Raw genomic sequence first — 16,961 nt, 5'->3', positions numbered from 1 at the left:
CGGGAGATAATTTAATTAGAATGTTGGCTTTGGGGGTCAATAGTGGAGGTTTGAGTCCTTCTTTCTCGATTTAGTAGTTGCTAACAACTGCCCAATAGTCTTGAGGAGGGTTTTAGCCTCAATCTTCGGCTTACAAGACCGATGCTTTAAATTAAGCTATCAGGACTATCAGTTTAATAGTTTATTTTCTACTCAACCTATAAGTGGGAATATAATAATAAAGATTGAGAAGTAAATTACTGAGGCTAACTGTCCAATTATGGTATAAGGGTCTTCTACTGGTTGACCTCCAATTCAGGTTAGGATTAGTGTATCTGCAACTAGGGCTCAAAATATGATTTGTGTAAATGGTCGGAATATAAGGCTTCGTTGTTTTGATGTGTGGAGTAATGGTATGAGGGCTAAGATTAGGATGGATAGGACTAGGGCTAACACTCCGCCTAGTTTGTTTATGGATCGAAGGATAGCGTAGGCGAATAGGAAGTATCATTCTGGTTTAATATGTGGAGGGGTGATTAGAGGATTAGCTGGGGTAAAATTGTCTGGGTCTCCTAAAAGGTTTGGGGAAAATATGGCTAGGAGAGTAAGTGCTGTAAGTATAATAAGGAAGCCTAAAAGGTCTTTGTAAGAGAAGTATGGGTGGAAAGGTACTTTATCTGGGTCTGAGTTTAATCCAGTTGGGTTTGTTGATCCAGTTTCGTGGAGAAATAAAAGATGGAGAATGCTAGCTCCGGCAATAATAAAAGGAAGGAGGAAGTGAAATGCGAAGAATCGGGTTAAAGTGGCGTTATCTACAGAGAATCCTCCTAAACTTCATTGGACTAGTACGTTTCCGATGTACGGTTTAGCAGAAAGAAGATTAGTAATTACTGTAGCCCCTCAAAAAGATATTTGTCCTCATGGTAGAACATATCCTACAAATGCTGTAGCTATAACTAAAAATAGGAGGATCACACCAATATTTCATGTTTCTTTATATAAGAAAGAGCCGTAGTACAACCCTCGTCCGATGTGAAGGTAGATGCAAATGAAGAAGAATGAGAGTCCATTGGCATGGAGATTGCGAATTAATAATCCATAGTTAACGTCAAAACAAATATGGGCTACTGATGAGAAGGCTATAGATGTGTCTGCTGTATAATGTATAGCTAAGAATAATCCTGTAATGATTTGGGCAATTAAACAGACCCCTAGAAGAGAGCCGAAGTTTCATAATGATGAAATGTTTGATGGGGTTGGGAGGTCAATGAAAGAATTATTAATAATTTTAATTAATGGATGAGATTTACGGATGTTGGGTGCCATTAGTTCCTATAGTTGAATAACAACGGTGGTTTTTCAGATCACAAGTTCTGGTTAGAGTCCTGGTGGGAATTATGATTTATATAGTGTCTGTTTCTATAATAGTGTTGGTTTTAGGATTGGTAGCTGTTGCTTCAAATCCTTCTCCTTTTTATGCTGCCTTAGGGTTGGTATTAGCGGCCGGGGCTGGATGTTTAGTTATTGTTAGCTTTGGGTCTTCATTTTTGTCTATTGTTCTTTTTTTGATTTATTTAGGTGGGATGTTAGTAGTGTTTGCCTATTCTGCAGCACGCGCGAAACCTTATCCTGAAGCATGAGGAAGTTGGTCAGTTGTATTTTATGTGTTGGTATATTTAATTGGTGTATTAGTGTGGTATTTATTTTTAGGAGGAGTTGAGGTAGATGGAATAAATAAGTCTAGTGAGCTAGGAAGTTATGTTATGCGTGGTGATTGGGTAGGGGTGGCTTTAATATATTCGTGTTGGTGGGTGATTATTGTTTATTGGTGGGTGAGTATTATTATTAACTTTGTTTGTGGTATTTGAGTTAACTCGAAGTCAATATGGTGGGAGTCTTCGTGCGTTAGAATAAGGTAATGATAATTGCCGAAGTTATAAGGAAAAGGGTTAAGTAAGTTTTAATTAACCCTTGTTGAATATTTGTGGTGGTTTTAATTATTGGCAGTTGTTGGTTTACTATTCCTTGTGGACCTGATTTTTCATATCAGGATAGATCAATTAAATGGGTTGCAATGTTTTGTGCTAAGTTAAGATTGGTTTTTGGTATTATTCGGTGAATAATAGTTGGGAAGAATCCAAGGAGATTAGAGAAGGAATGAATATTTGTTTTTGATTCTTGGTTAATGTAGGTTGTTAACTTAGAAAGGTCTATTGCAATGATTAATCCTGTAACCGAAACGATAATAGCTGCCTGTTTTGCTAATGTTGGTATAGTTATAATAGGGGAATTAATTGGAAGCATATTTGAGGCAATTAATAGGCCAGCTACAATACTACCTCAGGCTAATCGTTTAATTGGGTTGATCACTGTTTTGTTGTTTTCGTTAATAGGTGATAATGGATTTGATCGTGGATGACCCATAGATGCAAAGAAAATTACTCGAAAGCTATAAATAGCGGTAAAGGATGTTGCAATTAATGTGAGTGTTAGGGCTCAGGTGTTGGTTTGAGAGGTGTTAAGGGCTTCAATGATAGCGTCTTTTGAGAAGAATCCTGCTAGGAATGGGGTCCCGGTTAAGGCTAGGCTGCCAATTGTTAAGCAAGATGTAGTGATTGGTAAAGAATTTTGTAGGCCTCCTATTTTTCGAATATCTTGTTCATCATTAAGGCATGAAGAATATTGACCTGAACAAAAGAAATAATATACTTTAAAGAATGCATTATTGCAAATGTGGAAGAAGGCTAGTTGGAAGATTAGTCCAATTGTGACTATTATTAATCCAAGCTGGCTTGATGTTGAAAATGCTACAATCTTTTTAATATCATTTTGGGTTAAGGCGCAGGCAGCTGTAAATAGAGTTGTTATTGCTCCAAGACAAAGGCAAATTGTAAGTGCTGTTTGATTATTATTTATTATAGGGCTAATTCGGATCAGCAAAAAAATTCCTGCAACTACTATTGTGCTAGAATGAAGTAGGGCTGATACAGGAGTGGGACCTTCTATTGCGGCCGGTAGTCATGGGTGAAGGCCGAATTGTGCGGATTTGCCAGTAGCTGCTAGAATTAATCCAAGAAGTGGTAACGTAAGGTTATCTGAGTTTAATATAAAAACTTGTTGTATTTCCCATGAGTTTAGGTTTATCGCTACTCATGCTATGCTAAGAATTAAACCAATATCCCCGACTCGGTTATAAATTACTGCTTGGAGAGCTGCTGTGTTTGGCTCTGCTCGAGCATATCATCATCCGATTAAGAGGAAGGATATGATGCCTACGCCTTCTCAACCAATGAAAAATTGAAAAAAGTTGTTAGCTGTGACTAAAATAACTATGGCTACAAGGAAAGTAAGAAGGTATTTAAAGAATCGGGAAATTATTGGGTCTGAGGCTATATATCAGGTGGCAAATTCTAAGATAGATCATGTTACGAATAAAGCGATAGGGATAAAAATAGAAGAATAAATATCAAATTTAAAGCTCATATTAATGTCAAATGTATTAATGTTTATTCAGTGAAAGTTAGTGGTAATTGATTCAAGACCTTGGTCTAGAAAAATGATAAGTGGAATAATGCTAATTAGGAATGCTGTTTTAACTGATGTTTTAATTAAGTGATGGAGGTTTATAATATTTATGTTAAATGTTGATATGAGGATGGGTAAAATTAGAATTGAGATTGTAATTAATATGGAGGAGTTGAAGATTAGTGGAAAATTCATAGCTTTTCACTTGGATTTGCACCAAGAGTTTCTGGTTCCTAAGACCAGCGGATAGACTGTTTTCCTTTAAAAGCCGAACAAGCCGTGGAATTGAACACAGCGTAAGTAATTAGCAGTTCTTAGGGTCCCAGTCAAGTTCGGTTGATAAGAGGGGTTTAACCTCTGACTCTAGAATCACAATCTAGTGTTTTATTAAACTATATCTACAGAAAAATAACCCTCAAATCAGTTCGGGTTTTATTATTAATGGGATAATTGGAATTAAATGTATGGTTATTAAGGTGTGTTCTCGGGTATGTGTAGGGTTAATAGCATTAAGGTGTTCTGGGGTTATTCCTCGTTGAGTTATCAGGAATATGTAGAGAGAGTAGCTAGCCGTAAGAAGTGTGCCTAAATCTGTGAGGATAATAGTTCAACTTGACCAGTTAAATAAGGCTGTTATAATAGTGATCTCTCCTATTCAGTTTGGGGACGGTGGTAGGGCTATATTAGCAAGGTTTGAGATTAGTCATCAGGTTCCTATTAGTGGAAGGATGGTCTCTAGGCCTCGTGATAATAGAAGTGCTCGGCTATGTGTACGTTCGTAACTTTGGTACTTTGCAAGACAGCATAGGGCGGAGTGAGTTAGGCCGTCGGATGTATTCAAGATTATTGCTCCTGTTAAGGCCTTCATTGGGGTTTGATTATTGCCAGCTGAAATTACTAGTCCCATGTGGCTTACAGATGAGTAGGCAATTATTGATTTTAAATCTGTTTGTCGTAAGCAGATAGAGCTGGTTATAATAATTCCTCATAGTGATAAAATGAGGAATGGGTAGGCTAATTCTTTTATTGAAGGGGAGAGTGTAATTGAGATTCGGATAATACCATAACCTCCAAGTTTAAGAAGAATAGCAGCAAGAACTATTGAACCAGCAATAGGGGCTTCTACATGAGCTTTTGGAAGTCATAGGTGTGTTCCATAAAGTGGTATTTTTACCATAAAGGCTAACAAGCAGGCTAATCATCATGAGTAATTGGCTCAAGTTATTGGGATGTGGTTGGGTAGTAGTTGAAGTAAATTTAGTGATAGGGTTCCTGTAGAGGAATATAATGATAAAAGTGCAACTAGGAGAGGTAAGGAACCTGCTAGAGTATAAAATAAAAAGTAAGTACCTGCATTTAAGCGTTCTGCTTGGTTTCCTCAACGTGTAATAATAATTAATGTTGGGATTAATGTAATTTCAAATATAATATAAAATAAAATTAACTCTGTTGCTGAAAAAGCTATAATTAAGGATAATTGAAGAAAGACAAGTATAGTAATAAAAGTTCGTTGTCGTGAGATTGGTTCGTTTGATAAGTGATTTTGGCTAGCAATAAGTATTAATGGGAGAAGTCAGCATGTTAAGATTAGCAAAGGGGTAGAGATTTGGTCAATAGTTATAAGGTAGTTTGAGAAGTGAGTTGTTTCGGATTGATTAAAAAATCATATTAAGCTAAGTAGTGAAATAATAAGGCTTTGTGAGGTTAAGGACGGTCATAATCATTTTTTATTTGTTAATCATGTTGATGGGATTAGCATTAATGTTGGTAATAAAATTTTTAACATTCTAGGAGGTTTAGGCTAAATAATTTATCTGTTCCATGAGTCGTGTAGTGGTCACTATTAAGGCTTAGTCCAGTTGCGGCTTCAGGTGCTGCAAAAGGTAGTATAATGTATAGTATTATGGATGAGAGATAGATAGTTAAATGAAGTGGTGTAAGCACGATACCATCTATAGATATTAGTAGTATTCCCTCTAAGCATAATAGGATCGATAGGATAGGAGAGCGGTTTAAGGCTAATCCTGTTAATCCTAAAATAAAAGCTGAGCAAAAGCTAAAGTGGATAAGTGTCATAGAGTTATTATGGGGTTTAACCATAATTTGTTGAGCCGAAATCAACTGTCTTGTTTAGACTAACAACTCATTCAGCTCATTCTAGGCCTCCTTGAAGTCATTCATAAATTAGGCCAAGAGTAAGAAGGGTTAGAATTAGAGCTGCTCATAAGATTACAATACTTGGTGTGTTAAGTTGTGCGGCTCAAGGGAAAGGGAGAAGAAGCGCAATCTCTAGGTCAAATAGAAGAAATAAAATGGCGATCAAGAAGAATCGTATGGAGAATGGTAATCGCATAGAGCCCAGAGGATCAAATCCACACTCGTAGGGGGAGAGTTTTTCTATATCAGGGGTTATTTGGGGAAGTCAAAAACTTAAGATTGCTAGAATAGTTGATAGAGTTATGGCAATTATTAGGATAGTGGCTGTCATTACTTTCTCTTAGATTCTAACTAAGACTTTGTGATTGGAAGTCACGTGTACTGGTTAATACTAAGAAAGTATGATCCTCATCAATAGATCGATACGTAAAGGAATAGTCATACTACGTCAACGAAGTGTCAGTATCATGCGGCTTCAAAGCCGAAGTGGTGTTTTGATGTGAAGTGATATTGAATTTGTCGAAGAAGACAAACAGATAGGAATAATGAGCCAATAATGACATGAAGACCGTGGAAACCAGTTGCTACAAAAAATGTTGATCCGTACACTCCATCTGCAATTGTAAATGGGGCTTCGTAATATTCTATGGCTTGAAGGGCTGTAAAATAAAGTCCAAGAAGAATGGTTAAAGTTAGTGATTGAATTGCTTCTTTTCGATCGCCATGCATGATGCTATGGTGAGCTCATGTGACAGTAACTCCTGATGCTAGAAGTACTGCTGTGTTTAAAAGTGGAACTTCAAATGGGTTTAATGGGGTAATTCCTGTTGGTGGCCAGCATTCCCCTAATTCATATGTAGGGGCTAAGCTTGAGTTGTAAAATGCTCAGAAGAATCCAATAAAGAAGAATACTTCTGATGTAATAAATAGGATTATTCCATATCGTAATCCTTTTTGAACGGGTGGAGTGTGATGTCCTTGGAATGTTCCTTCTCGAATTACGTCTCGTCATCATTGAATTATAGTTAGTACTATAGTAATTAGGCCTAGGGTTAAAAGAATTATTGATCCAAAGTGAAATCATATAGCTAAGCCTGATGTAAGGAGTAGAGCTGCTACAGCTCCCGTTAGTGGTCAAGGGCTGGGGTCGACTATGTGGTAGGCGTGTGCTTGGTGTGCCATTAGACGTTTTCTTGTAGATAAAGGCTTAATAGTAAGACGAATACGTATGCTTGGATTATTGCTACAGCGATTTCTAGAAGTGTTAGGAGAAAAAGAACAATTGATGTGAGGATAGCAACAGTTGGTATAATAGAAAGTAAAACAAAGGCTGCGGTGGCAATTAGTTGAATTAATAAATGTCCAGCTGTTAAATTAGCAGTAAGTCGAACTCCAAGGGCTAATGGTCGAATAAATAGGCTAATTGTTTCGATAATAATAAGAACTGGAATTAATGGTGTTGGTGTTCCTTCAGGAAGTAGATGTCCTAGTGCATAGTTGGTTGGTTTCGAGGCCATGATTACTGTTGCCAATCATAATGGGACTGCTAGGCCTATGTTTAAGGATAGTTGAGTAGTTGGTGTAAAGGTGTAAGGTAATAAACCTAATAGGTTAAGAGATATTAATAAAAGTATTAATGATGTCAATAATAGGGCTCACTTATGTCCAGGTGAAGTTAATTGGTAAAAAATTGTTGTGAAATTGTGAAGGAATCATGATTGTAAGGTGATTAGTCGGTTATTGAAGCCATTTGATTGGATGGGTCAGGAAATAAGAGTAAAGGGATCAAGTATAGCGATTGCGATAAGTGGAATACCTAAAATTACAGGGCTCATAAATTGGTCGAAGAAGCTTAGGTTCATGGTCAGTTTCAAGGGTTAGGTTTAGATTTTTCTGTGGTTTGTGTAGTTGGTTCATTAAATGCTTTGTGTTTTAAAACTTTTGGTGGGATAAATGTTAAAAGGACAAGTCAGGAAAAGATTAGGATTAGGAATCATGGGCCTGGGTTTAACTGTGGCATATCATTAAGGGTGGTTGGGAGTCACCAATCTACAGCTTAAAAGGCTGTCGCTAATGCCCTATTTAGCTTCTTAGTGATGCTTCTAGTATTGATGAAGATCAGTTTTCAAAGTCGGTTAGCGGTACTGCTTCAACTACAATTGGTATAAAGCTGTGGTTTGCTCCGCAAATTTCTGAACATTGTCCGTAAAATACTCCCGGACGAGTAGCAATAAATGATGTTTGATGAAGTCGTCCTGGGATTGCATCTGTTTTGACACCCAAGGAGGGTACAGCTCACGAGTGGAGGACGTCTTCGGCTGTAACTAAAAGTCGGGTTGGAGATTCTATTGGGACTACTATTCGATTATCAACTTCTAGCAGCCGGAATTGTCCAGGGGTAAGGTCATTAGTTGGAATTATATAAGAGTCAAATGAGAGATCCTCATAGTTAGTATATTCGTAGCTTCAGTATCATTGGTGGCCGATTGCTTTAATTGTTAAGTGTGGATCATTAACTTCATCTATTAAATATAGGATACGAAGGGATGGAAGGGCAATTATGATGAGGCTAATAGCTGGTATAATAGTTCACACTATTTCGATCTCTTGTGCGTCCATTAGGTTTGTATTAGTTAGTTTAGTAGTTATTATAATAGTAATAATGTAAAGAACTAGCGTACTAATAAGAAAAACGGCTATGAGGGTATGGTCGTGGAAGTGAAGTAATTCTTCTATAATTGGAGAGGCTGCGTCTTGAAAACCTAATTGTGATGGGTGTGCCATGTTGAGATGTGCCGGAGTCTAACCAGCTATTTCGCCTTGACAAGGCGTGCTAATTGTTTTACTAACATCTCTAATAGTTTATTAGTAAGAAAATGGCAGAGTGGTGATGCAACTGACTTGAAATCAGAGTATGGGGGTTCGATTCCCTCTTTTCTCGATTTAATTATTTGATGGTTGATTTGAACGAGGCTGGTCTTCAAGGTATGGTAAGGAGTGGGGCAGCCTTGAAGTCACTCCAATATGGTTGATGTTAATTCGTAAGTGGTAACTTCTCGTTTAGCTGCAAATGCTTCTCAGATAATGAATATTATCATAATTACGGCAACAAGAGAAATTAAGGACCCGATAGATGAGACGGTATTTCATAATGTATAAGCGTCTGGGTAGTCAGAGTATCGTCGAGGTATTGCGCTTAAGCCTAGAAAATGTTGAGGGAAGAAGGTTAAATTAACACCAGCAAATATTACTCCAAAATGGATTTTTGCTCATGTTTCATGTAGTGTATAACCAGTAAATAACGGGAATCAGTGAATGAACCCTCCCATGATCGCAAATACAGCTCCTATAGAAAGTACATAATGGAAATGGGCTACTACATAGTAGGTATCGTGTAGTATAATATCAAGTGATGAGTTGGCAAGAACAATACCTGTTAAACCTCCTACAGTAAACAAGAAAATGAAGCCTAAGGCTCAAAGTATTGGGGCGTCTCATTTAATTGTCCCACCGTGTATTGTAGCTAATCAGCTAAATACTTTAACACCTGTAGGAATTGCGATGATTATTGTTGCTGATGTGAAGTAAGCTCGAGTATCTACGTTTAGATCAACCGTAAATATGTGATGGGCTCAGACAATAAAGCCTAGAAGTCCAATTGATATTATTGCCCAGACTATTCCTATATAGCCGAAAGGTTCTTTTTTTCCTGAGTAATAAGTTACGATATGGGAGATCATGCCAAACCCTGGTAAGATAAGAATGTACACTTCTGGGTGCCCAAAGAATCAGAACAGGTGTTGGTAAAGTACTGGGTCACCTCCTCCGGCAGGGTCAAAGAAAGTTGTATTCAGATTACGATCTGTTAATAACATTGTGATTCCTGCGGCTAAGACAGGAAGAGAAAGAAGTAAAAGTACAGCTGTGATTAATACTGATCAAACAAATAGTGGGGTTTGGTATTGAGATATAGCTGGTGGTTTTATGTTAATTGTTGTTGTGATGAAGTTAATTGCTCCTAAAATAGATGAAATACCAGCTAAGTGAAGGGAGAAAATTGTTAGGTCAACTGATGCTCCAGCATGTGCTAGGTTTCCAGCTAAAGGCGGGTACACAGTTCAACCTGTGCCGGCTCCTGCTTCAACCCCAGATGATGCTAGTAATAAAAGAAATGATGGGGGAAGAAGTCAAAAGCTTATATTATTTATTCGCGGAAATGCTATATCTGGGGCTCCAATTATTAATGGAACTAATCAGTTCCCAAATCCACCGATTATAATAGGCATCACTATGAAGAAAATTATAATAAAAGCATGTGCTGTAACGATAACATTATAAATTTGGTCATCTCCAAGTAGTGTTCCGGGCTGGCTAAGTTCAGCTCGAATTAATAAGCTAAGAGCGGTTCCGACGAGCCCTGCTCAAGCACCAAAAACTAAGTAAAGGGTGCCAATGTCTTTGTGATTTGTTGAGAATAATCAACGAGTAATTGCCATCAGGTAAGGTGGCCGAGTAATAGGCGGCGGATTGTAGCTCCGTGTACAGAGGTTCAAGTCCTCTTCTTATCAAGCCTGCGGTGTTTGACATGCCAGATTGCAAATCTCGAGAAGCAAACGAAGGTTTGCCGGGCTTCTCCCGGTTTTTTTGGCTTAATAAACGGGAGAAGTAGAATGAAGCTCGTTGGATTGAGTTTAGCTGTTAACTAAAATGTTGCGGGATCGAGGCCCGTCTTTCTAGAAAGGCTTTACGTTAATTAAAGTGTTTGAGTTGCATTCAATTGATGTTGGATAAAATCCTGCAAGCCTTATTCAGAGATTAGGAGATTCTAACTCCTGCTTAGGGCTTTGAAGGCTCTTAGTCTTGTTAACTTAAATCTCTATGTTAAAGTTAATGGTGAAATTGGAATAATAAATGAGGATAGGATTAATGCGATTGATAATAAAAGTGTTGGTTGTTTAGAGTGGTGTCGTCATGTTAATGATGCGTTTGATGTATTTGGTGATGATGTTAGTGTGACAATATAAGTTAGGCGAAGGTAGAAAAATAGGCTGAGTAGTGCTGACAGAGCTAGTGTTGTGGCTAGAATAGTTGTGTTTTGGCTTGTCAATTCTTGAATAATAAATCATTTTGGTACAAACCCTGAAAGAGGTGGAAGGCCACCTAAAGAAAGAAGAGTTAAAAGTGAGAGTGCCGTAGTGGATGGGGTTTTAGATCACGAGGTAGCTAAAGAAGAAATTTTTGTGGATGAGATAGTTTTTAGTACAAGGAATATCGTGGAGGTCATAATTAAGTAAATTGTTAAGTTTAAAATTATTAACTGGGGTGAGAATGGGAGAATAGAAATTATTCAACCAAGATGGGCAATAGATGAGAAAGCTAAGATTTTTCGTAGTTGAGTTTGATTGAGTCCCCCTCATCCGCCGATAAGTGTTGATGTGAGACCTAGAGTGAGAAGAAGTGGTGTATTTAATATTGGAGCGATTTGATATAAGATAGCTATTGGGGCGAGTTTTTGTCATGTGGATAGGATTAATCCTGTTGTTAAACTAAGTCCTTGAAGGACTTCAGGTAATCAGAAGTGGAAAGGTGCAAGTCCTAGTTTTATACAGATTGCAATGGTTATAGTTGCGCATGACAGAGGGTTTGTTAAATCTAAAATTGACCATTCTCCGGTGAGTCAGGCATTATTTAAACTAGAGAAGAGGAGAAGTGCAGATGCTGCTGCTTGTGTTAAAAAATATTTTGTTGAGGCTTCAATGGCTCGTGGGTGTTTATGTTGGGTTATAAGTGGAATGATTGCTAATGTGTTAATTTCTAAGCCTATTCAGGCTAAAAGTCAGTGGCTACTTGATACAGCTAAAAATTGTTCCGAAGCAAGGCTGGTTAGTACAACTGAAAATGTGATTGGGTTCATTAGTAAAGGAAGGGGTTTAACCAACATGTTTGGGGTATGGGCCCAAAAGCTTTTTTAGCTGACTTTACTAGGAAGTGGTATAGTGGGAGTACGGAGGGTTTTGATCTCTCAGGTGCAGGTTCAATTCCTGTCTTTCTAAGGAGATGATGGGGTTTGAACCCATATATTTCACTCTATCAAAGTGATCCCTGACTTTCGGGCACATTTCCTAGGTTTGTGATGGTAGGCCTAGCATAGAAATTGGTAATGAGATATGTCATAATGTTATGGCTAGTGTGATTGGGAGGAAGTTTTTTCATACTAGGTGTATAAGTTGATCATATCGAAATCGTGGGTATGATGCTCGAACTCATAGGAAAATTATTGATAAGATGGATGATTTAATTATTAAGGAAATAGTAGTTAGTTCCGGTTGGTTTATAAATGAAGATCCGAGGAAGAGAATCAAGTAAGAAAGTGTATTTATTATTAGGATATTAGCGTATTCGGCTAAGGAAAATAAAGCGAAAGGTCCACCTGCGTATTCTACATTAAAACCTGAAACAAGTTCAGATTCTCCTTCTGTAAGGTCAAAAGGTGCTCGGTTGGTTTCTGCTAGGGTAGAAATATACCATATTGCTGCTATTGGTCATCCTGGAATAATTAATCATATTTGCTCTTGAGTGGTTATTAAAGTTGTATAGGTGAATCCACCAGCTAATATAATCATGCATAAGAGGATTAATCCAAGAGTTACTTCGTATGAAATAGTTTGTGCGACTGCTCGTAGTGCTCCAATTAAGGCGTATTTTGAATTGGATGATCATCCGGATCCGAGAATAGTATATACCGCTAAGCTTGATAAGGCAAGGATAAAGAGGATTCCTAGGTTTAAGTCTGCTAGTGAGAAAGGTATAGGTAGTGGGGCCCAAATTGATATGGCTAAAGCTAAGGCTATAGTTGGTGCAATAAGGAATATTGTTTGGGAGGATGTTGAGGGTCGAACGGGTTCTTTAATAAATAGTTTTACTCCATCTGCAATTGGTTGAATTAATCCGGTTGGTCCAACAATATTGGGGCCTTTACGGTGTTGTATATATCCAAGAACTTTACGTTCGATAAGAGTGAGGAATGCTACTGCTAGGAGGATCGGGATTATATAAAGGAGGGGATTAATTAGGTGAGTAATAATAGTTAACATAGTTAGCGAGGGGATTTGAACCCCTGATAAAAAGAGCTTAGGTCTTTCGCATTAGCCAGGCTCTGCCACGCTAGCTAGCCCTAATCTTGGGCAGAGTATTAGTTCTATTTTCAATTTAGTTGACTACATTGATATAGAGAGAGGCTTATTAAAACATTGGCCTCATTTTTTCGGTCCTTTCGTACTAGAAAAAATACTTCATAGATAGAAACTGACCTGGATTACTCCGGTCTGAACTCAGATCACGTAGGGCTTTAATCGTTGAACAAACGAACCTTTAGTAGCGGCTGCACCACTGGGATGCCCTGATTCCAACATCGAGGTCGTAAACCCATTTGTCGATAGGAACTTTTGAAATGGATTGCGCTGTTATCCCTAGGGTAACTTGGTTCGTTGATCAGTAGGACTGGATCAATTATAGTCATAAATTTTGTTACTTAGAATGGTGGTTCTTGGTGAAAGGGTGGTAGGCCCTATTCTTCAAGGAGGATTTTTTATTCTCCGTGGTCGCCCCAACCGAAAACTTTAGGTCAGTTTCTGCTTGTTTAATTGTTATTTCCTTATGGGTTAGGTTCAACTTGGCAGTTCTTTAGTTTAAAGCTCCATAGGGCTTCTCGTTCTATGGTTCTATCCCCGCCTCTGCACGGAGGTCAGTTTAATGGATTGGATGCAGGAGACAGTTGAACCTTCGTGGCCGTTCATACCAGTTCTTATTAAGACAGTGATTACGCTACCTTTGCACGGTCAGATACCGCGGCCGTTGACATATACGTCACTTGGGCAGGCTGGACCTCTTATACAATGTTTTTTAAGCAAGAGGCGAATGTTTTTGGTAAACAGGCGGGGTTCATAGTTTGCCGAGTTCCTTCTGCGTCTTTTAATCTTTCCTGTAAATGTTCTTGTGTTAGATTAACGGTAATAAGTGCATGGTTTTCTTGTTTTGTTATTGCAAGGATCTCAGGGAGGACGTTAATTATCAGTGATTTATTCGATCTGATTTACACTTACATTTAGGAGAATCGTGTATCACATTACTAGTTCTAGCATAAGTGCTTCTATAGTTTATAGAATAGCTCAGTATTGTTTGGGGGTTTAGAATTAGTTATACTAATTAAAGGGTTAAATGATTGAGTGAGCTTTGACGCTGTCTTTACAGGTGGCTGCTTTTAGGCCCACTGACTCAACTTTCCTTGAAGATTATAATCTTTACCCAGTATTATAGGTTGTATCCTGTTTCAATCAGGCTGTACCCTGATTGAATAAATCCTAAGTAGACTTTTTACTTTAATTGTTAAAAATCTATATTTAGGGTAGAACTTATATTCATTTCCTGAGCAACCAGCTATCACTAGGCTCGTTTGGTCTGTACACCCCTACTCGGAGATCTTCCCACTCTTTTGCCACAGAGACGGGTTTGCTCTAAAAAGCTGTCTCGGAGTAGATCGCTTAGTTTCGGGTAGTCAAACTGAAATTCGTTTTGCTTGATTATGACTGGCTAGACCATTATGCAAAAGGTACGAGGTAAGTTCTCTGCTTTTTGTTGCTTAGTTAATTATTTCATTTCTATTTCATCTTTCCTTACGGTACTTTTTCTATAGCTATTATGATTGTTCTATCGCCTATACTAAAATTTTAGAATGGTTTAATTAGAAATTTATGAGAATATGAGGTTATTGTTATTATAATTGGAATGCTAGGTTTTTGGATCAAAGTAATCCGGGTTTAACAGATATTGTTTCGGTGTAAGCGAAAGGCTTTGGTTAAGCTATACTTTGATTCCAAGCACACCTTCCGGCTGGTGATCCCGATCTCAGTGGTCTACGACTTGGCCTCTTCTTTGTGTTAATTGTGTGTTTATAGACGTTGGTTGATTTTTGTAGAAGAGGGTGACGGGCGGTGTGTGCGCGCTCCAGGGCCGTTTTAAAGAGGAACTCTCTTGTTTCTCTTTACTGCTAAATCCGCCTTTTCTCGATCTGGTTTCATAGAGATCTTTCGTTTATTCTAAGGTATAGAAAATGTAGCCCATTTCTTCCCACTTCATATGCTACACCTTGACCTGACGTGTTGATGAAAAATCATTAAGCCTACTAAGAATCTCTCACGAGGTGGGCTGGCGACGGTGGTATATAGGCGGGTTTGGCAAGAAGTGGTGAGGTTTAGCGAGGGGTATCGATTACAGAACAGGCTCCTCTAGGTGGGTTTGGAGCACCGCCAAGTCCTTTGGGTTTTAAGCTTAGGCTCGTAGTTCTGGCGGATTTTTGCGTAAGTAGTCAAAGTTTATGGCTAGGCATAGTGGGGTATCTAATCCCAGTTTGTTTCCTAGCGGTCGTGAGTTCAAGTGTAATATGGGTAGAGTTACTTTCGTGAGTGTTCTTCAAACCAACGAAAGCGTGCGACAGCTTGGTTGGAGTTTGACTCTAGTTTGGGTTACTTTAATCACCGTTTACGCCGAAAATGATCAACTTGAGTTTCTCGTATAACCGCGGCGGCTGCACGAGATTGACCAACTCTATTTACTGTAACTGAATCGAGCTTTGTGTCGCTCATGTTCAATGTTTATCACTGCTGAATTCAAGGCTAGGACCAAACCTTTATGCTTACGGAGCTTTCGTAGGGCTCATCTCAGCATCTTCAGTGCTGTGCTTTACTTAAGCTACGTAAGCAGTACAAAAAGATATTAATTAACTTTAACGTTATAATGTGTAATGGAAATAGTGTTGTGCTAGTGGAAAGACTAATATAGTTTTTATCACGTTATATACGATATATATACAAAAATGTATAACATGGGTTTGGGTAATGGCACCCTATTCTAGTCAGTTCATATCACGGCTAACAGTCCAGGAGAAATGTCTTCTATACAGCTAAGTTAGGAACTCTTAGGAGTTTTGGTTAGAATAAATTGGTTTTTTACTGTAAAATTTTTTCGGTTTTGGGGTTTGACGGAAAATACAAGGTTTTACAGGAAAAGCTAATTTGGGGGGTAGGGGGTTTACACACAATAAACGTCTTTTATTAGAAAATTCCACCCCGGTGAGATAATAATAGAGAAACGACTGAGGAACACGTTCTGATTAAGGGTAAAATATGTCAGTCATTGCATTTCATTTTTAACACCATGAACATAATACTTCGTGTACGTCTTAGCCGATAAGACCATATGTCCCACCCTATTACGTAATCTGCACTGTTAAGCCAACTTTGAAGATGCTATTGAAGATCCCAAGAAAAAAAAAAACATGAAGGCCTTTAAATTAGAAACAAGGCTTGCGTTAAGGACAAGATGTATTTCGAGCATAGGAGAGAGGCTTTCCTGAATTACACAAGGGACTAATCTTAGGTTAAGGTCACAACAGATTCACTACCGACAGATGCTTTTTAAACTTCATAAGTAATCCGGCCTAGGTTATGGTACGGCAGATTCAGGGCATCTTGCGATCAGACATCACTCCAGGTTGGGTAAAGTGAGGAGGGGTTGAAACCAGGGTATCTGCTAGAATTAGGTTAATTGTGGATTCAAAGAATTAATAATCCTTAATTGAATTTACAGTTATTAGCTAAAGTTTTGTTTATCACGGAGACTGTTTATTAAGAATATATATTTATTTATTAATATTAGTATTATTATGGATTTGTATGTACGATTACACATTTAAAGTACGTATTCATACATTATTTATTGATCTTATATGTTTATTGTTTATATTTTTATGTAAAATTATAATGAATGTTTATTATTCATTTTTTTGTATTTTTCATTATTAATATTTTGTTCTTATTATATGTATGTTAATATGAATTTATAAGTTAATACGGTATAATATGTTGTTTTGGAAGTATACGATAATAATGAAACTTGTATTATGATATATGGAGTGAAACAGTACGTATGGTATAAAACATAGGAGATGTACAACTGGAATATGAAATGGTATTTATAATTGTTTAGTATTTTGCATATTCATGTTTTAATTCAGTTAGTGAGATATATTTTTTTGTTGTTATAAAAAATCTTATTTTTCATAATTTTTGGAAAATATATTTCAAGTTTTTAGATAATTTTTAAGTAATTATGGGATTAGTGGTTGAGAATTGGTAGTGGAATAAATATTTAAAAATTGTTTTTATATTATAATTTTGATGGATTTGTTTGCTCAGTTTATATTAAAGTATGTGTTCATGCATTCATTTTCTTTGAAGAAATAA

The 16,961-nt window shown here is 37.5% G+C and overlaps 13 protein-coding genes across 13 annotated transcripts, besides 30 other annotated features; 1 reads left to right on the top strand and 12 right to left on the bottom strand. All coding sequences in view use genetic code 2, as the record gives it.

Moving 5' to 3' along the window:
* Nucleotides 1-69, top strand: a tRNA (tRNA-Pro).
* A 27-nt stretch (nt 70-96) lies between these two features.
* Nucleotides 97-166, bottom strand: a tRNA (tRNA-Thr).
* On the bottom strand, nt 166-1,305 carry CYTB (cytochrome b). Its single transcript has one exon. The coding sequence runs from the start codon at nt 1,303-1,305 to the stop codon at nt 166-168; it is 1,140 nt and encodes a 379-aa protein (NP_008146.1).
* Nucleotides 1,306-1,307: 2 nt separating this feature from the next.
* Nucleotides 1,308-1,376, top strand: a tRNA (tRNA-Glu).
* Nucleotides 1,377-1,889, top strand: ND6 (NADH dehydrogenase subunit 6). Its single transcript has one exon. It carries the CDS (start codon nt 1,377-1,379, stop codon nt 1,887-1,889), a length of 513 nt encoding a protein of 170 aa, NP_008145.1.
* On the bottom strand, nt 1,885-3,699 carry ND5 (NADH dehydrogenase subunit 5). Its single transcript has one exon. It carries the CDS (start codon nt 3,697-3,699, stop codon nt 1,885-1,887), a length of 1,815 nt encoding a protein of 604 aa, NP_008144.1.
* Nucleotides 3,700-3,773, bottom strand: a tRNA (tRNA-Leu).
* Nucleotides 3,774-3,838, bottom strand: a tRNA (tRNA-Ser).
* Nucleotides 3,839-3,906, bottom strand: a tRNA (tRNA-His).
* On the bottom strand, nt 3,907-5,290 carry ND4 (NADH dehydrogenase subunit 4). Its single transcript has one exon. A coding segment is annotated over exon 1 (1,384 nt).
* ND4L (NADH dehydrogenase subunit 4L) lies at nt 5,284-5,580 on the bottom strand. The gene has a single exon. It carries the CDS (start codon nt 5,578-5,580, stop codon nt 5,284-5,286), a length of 297 nt encoding a protein of 98 aa, NP_008142.1.
* Nucleotides 5,581-5,649, bottom strand: a tRNA (tRNA-Arg).
* ND3 (NADH dehydrogenase subunit 3) lies at nt 5,650-5,992 on the bottom strand. The gene has a single exon. A coding segment is annotated over exon 1 (343 nt).
* Nucleotides 5,993-6,062, bottom strand: a tRNA (tRNA-Gly).
* On the bottom strand, nt 6,063-6,843 carry COX3 (cytochrome c oxidase subunit III). Its single transcript has one exon. A coding segment is annotated over exon 1 (781 nt).
* ATP6 (ATP synthase F0 subunit 6) lies at nt 6,843-7,523 on the bottom strand. The gene has a single exon. It carries the CDS (start codon nt 7,521-7,523, stop codon nt 6,843-6,845), a length of 681 nt encoding a protein of 226 aa, NP_008139.1.
* ATP8 (ATP synthase F0 subunit 8) lies at nt 7,514-7,681 on the bottom strand. The gene has a single exon. It carries the CDS (start codon nt 7,679-7,681, stop codon nt 7,514-7,516), a length of 168 nt encoding a protein of 55 aa, NP_008138.1.
* A 1-nt stretch (nt 7,682) lies between these two features.
* Nucleotides 7,683-7,757, bottom strand: a tRNA (tRNA-Lys).
* Nucleotides 7,758-8,445, bottom strand: COX2 (cytochrome c oxidase subunit II). The gene has a single exon. A coding segment is annotated over exon 1 (688 nt).
* Nucleotides 8,446-8,447: 2 nt separating this feature from the next.
* Nucleotides 8,448-8,516, bottom strand: a tRNA (tRNA-Asp).
* Nucleotides 8,517-8,531: 15 nt separating this feature from the next.
* Nucleotides 8,532-8,602, top strand: a tRNA (tRNA-Ser).
* Nucleotides 8,603-10,157, bottom strand: COX1 (cytochrome c oxidase subunit I). Its single transcript has one exon. A coding segment is annotated over exon 1 (1,555 nt).
* Nucleotides 10,158-10,159: 2 nt separating this feature from the next.
* Nucleotides 10,160-10,229, top strand: a tRNA (tRNA-Tyr).
* Nucleotides 10,229-10,294, top strand: a tRNA (tRNA-Cys).
* Nucleotides 10,291-10,327: an origin of replication (L strand origin of replication (approx)).
* Nucleotides 10,328-10,398, top strand: a tRNA (tRNA-Asn).
* A 1-nt stretch (nt 10,399) lies between these two features.
* Nucleotides 10,400-10,468, top strand: a tRNA (tRNA-Ala).
* A 2-nt stretch (nt 10,469-10,470) lies between these two features.
* Nucleotides 10,471-10,539, bottom strand: a tRNA (tRNA-Trp).
* ND2 (NADH dehydrogenase subunit 2) lies at nt 10,538-11,575 on the bottom strand. Its single transcript has one exon. It carries the CDS (start codon nt 11,573-11,575, stop codon nt 10,538-10,540), a length of 1,038 nt encoding a protein of 345 aa, NP_008135.1.
* Nucleotides 11,576-11,644, bottom strand: a tRNA (tRNA-Met).
* Nucleotides 11,644-11,714, top strand: a tRNA (tRNA-Gln).
* Nucleotides 11,714-11,784, bottom strand: a tRNA (tRNA-Ile).
* On the bottom strand, nt 11,784-12,755 carry ND1 (NADH dehydrogenase subunit 1). Its single transcript has one exon. The coding sequence runs from the start codon at nt 12,753-12,755 to the stop codon at nt 11,784-11,786; it is 972 nt and encodes a 323-aa protein (NP_008134.1).
* Nucleotides 12,756-12,830, bottom strand: a tRNA (tRNA-Leu).
* Nucleotides 12,831-14,461, bottom strand: an rRNA (16S ribosomal RNA).
* Nucleotides 14,462-14,530, bottom strand: a tRNA (tRNA-Val).
* Nucleotides 14,531-15,349, bottom strand: an rRNA (12S ribosomal RNA).
* Nucleotides 15,350-15,418, bottom strand: a tRNA (tRNA-Phe).
* Nucleotide 15,419: 1 nt separating this feature from the next.
* Nucleotides 15,420-16,961: part of a D loop (D-loop) that runs on past the window's edge.
* Nucleotides 15,684-15,699: a sequence feature (conserved sequence block CSB-3).
* Nucleotides 15,734-15,746: a sequence feature (conserved sequence block CSB-2).
* Nucleotides 15,842-15,847: a sequence feature (conserved sequence block CSB-1).
* Nucleotides 15,953-15,992: an origin of replication (H-strand origin of replication (approx)).

Source organism: Xenopus laevis, mitochondrion, assembly GCF_017654675.1.
Source record: "Xenopus laevis mitochondrion, complete genome".
Taxonomy (NCBI): Eukaryota; Metazoa; Chordata; class Amphibia; order Anura; family Pipidae; genus Xenopus; species Xenopus laevis.
This window is presented reverse-complemented; position numbering and strand designations above follow the sequence as displayed.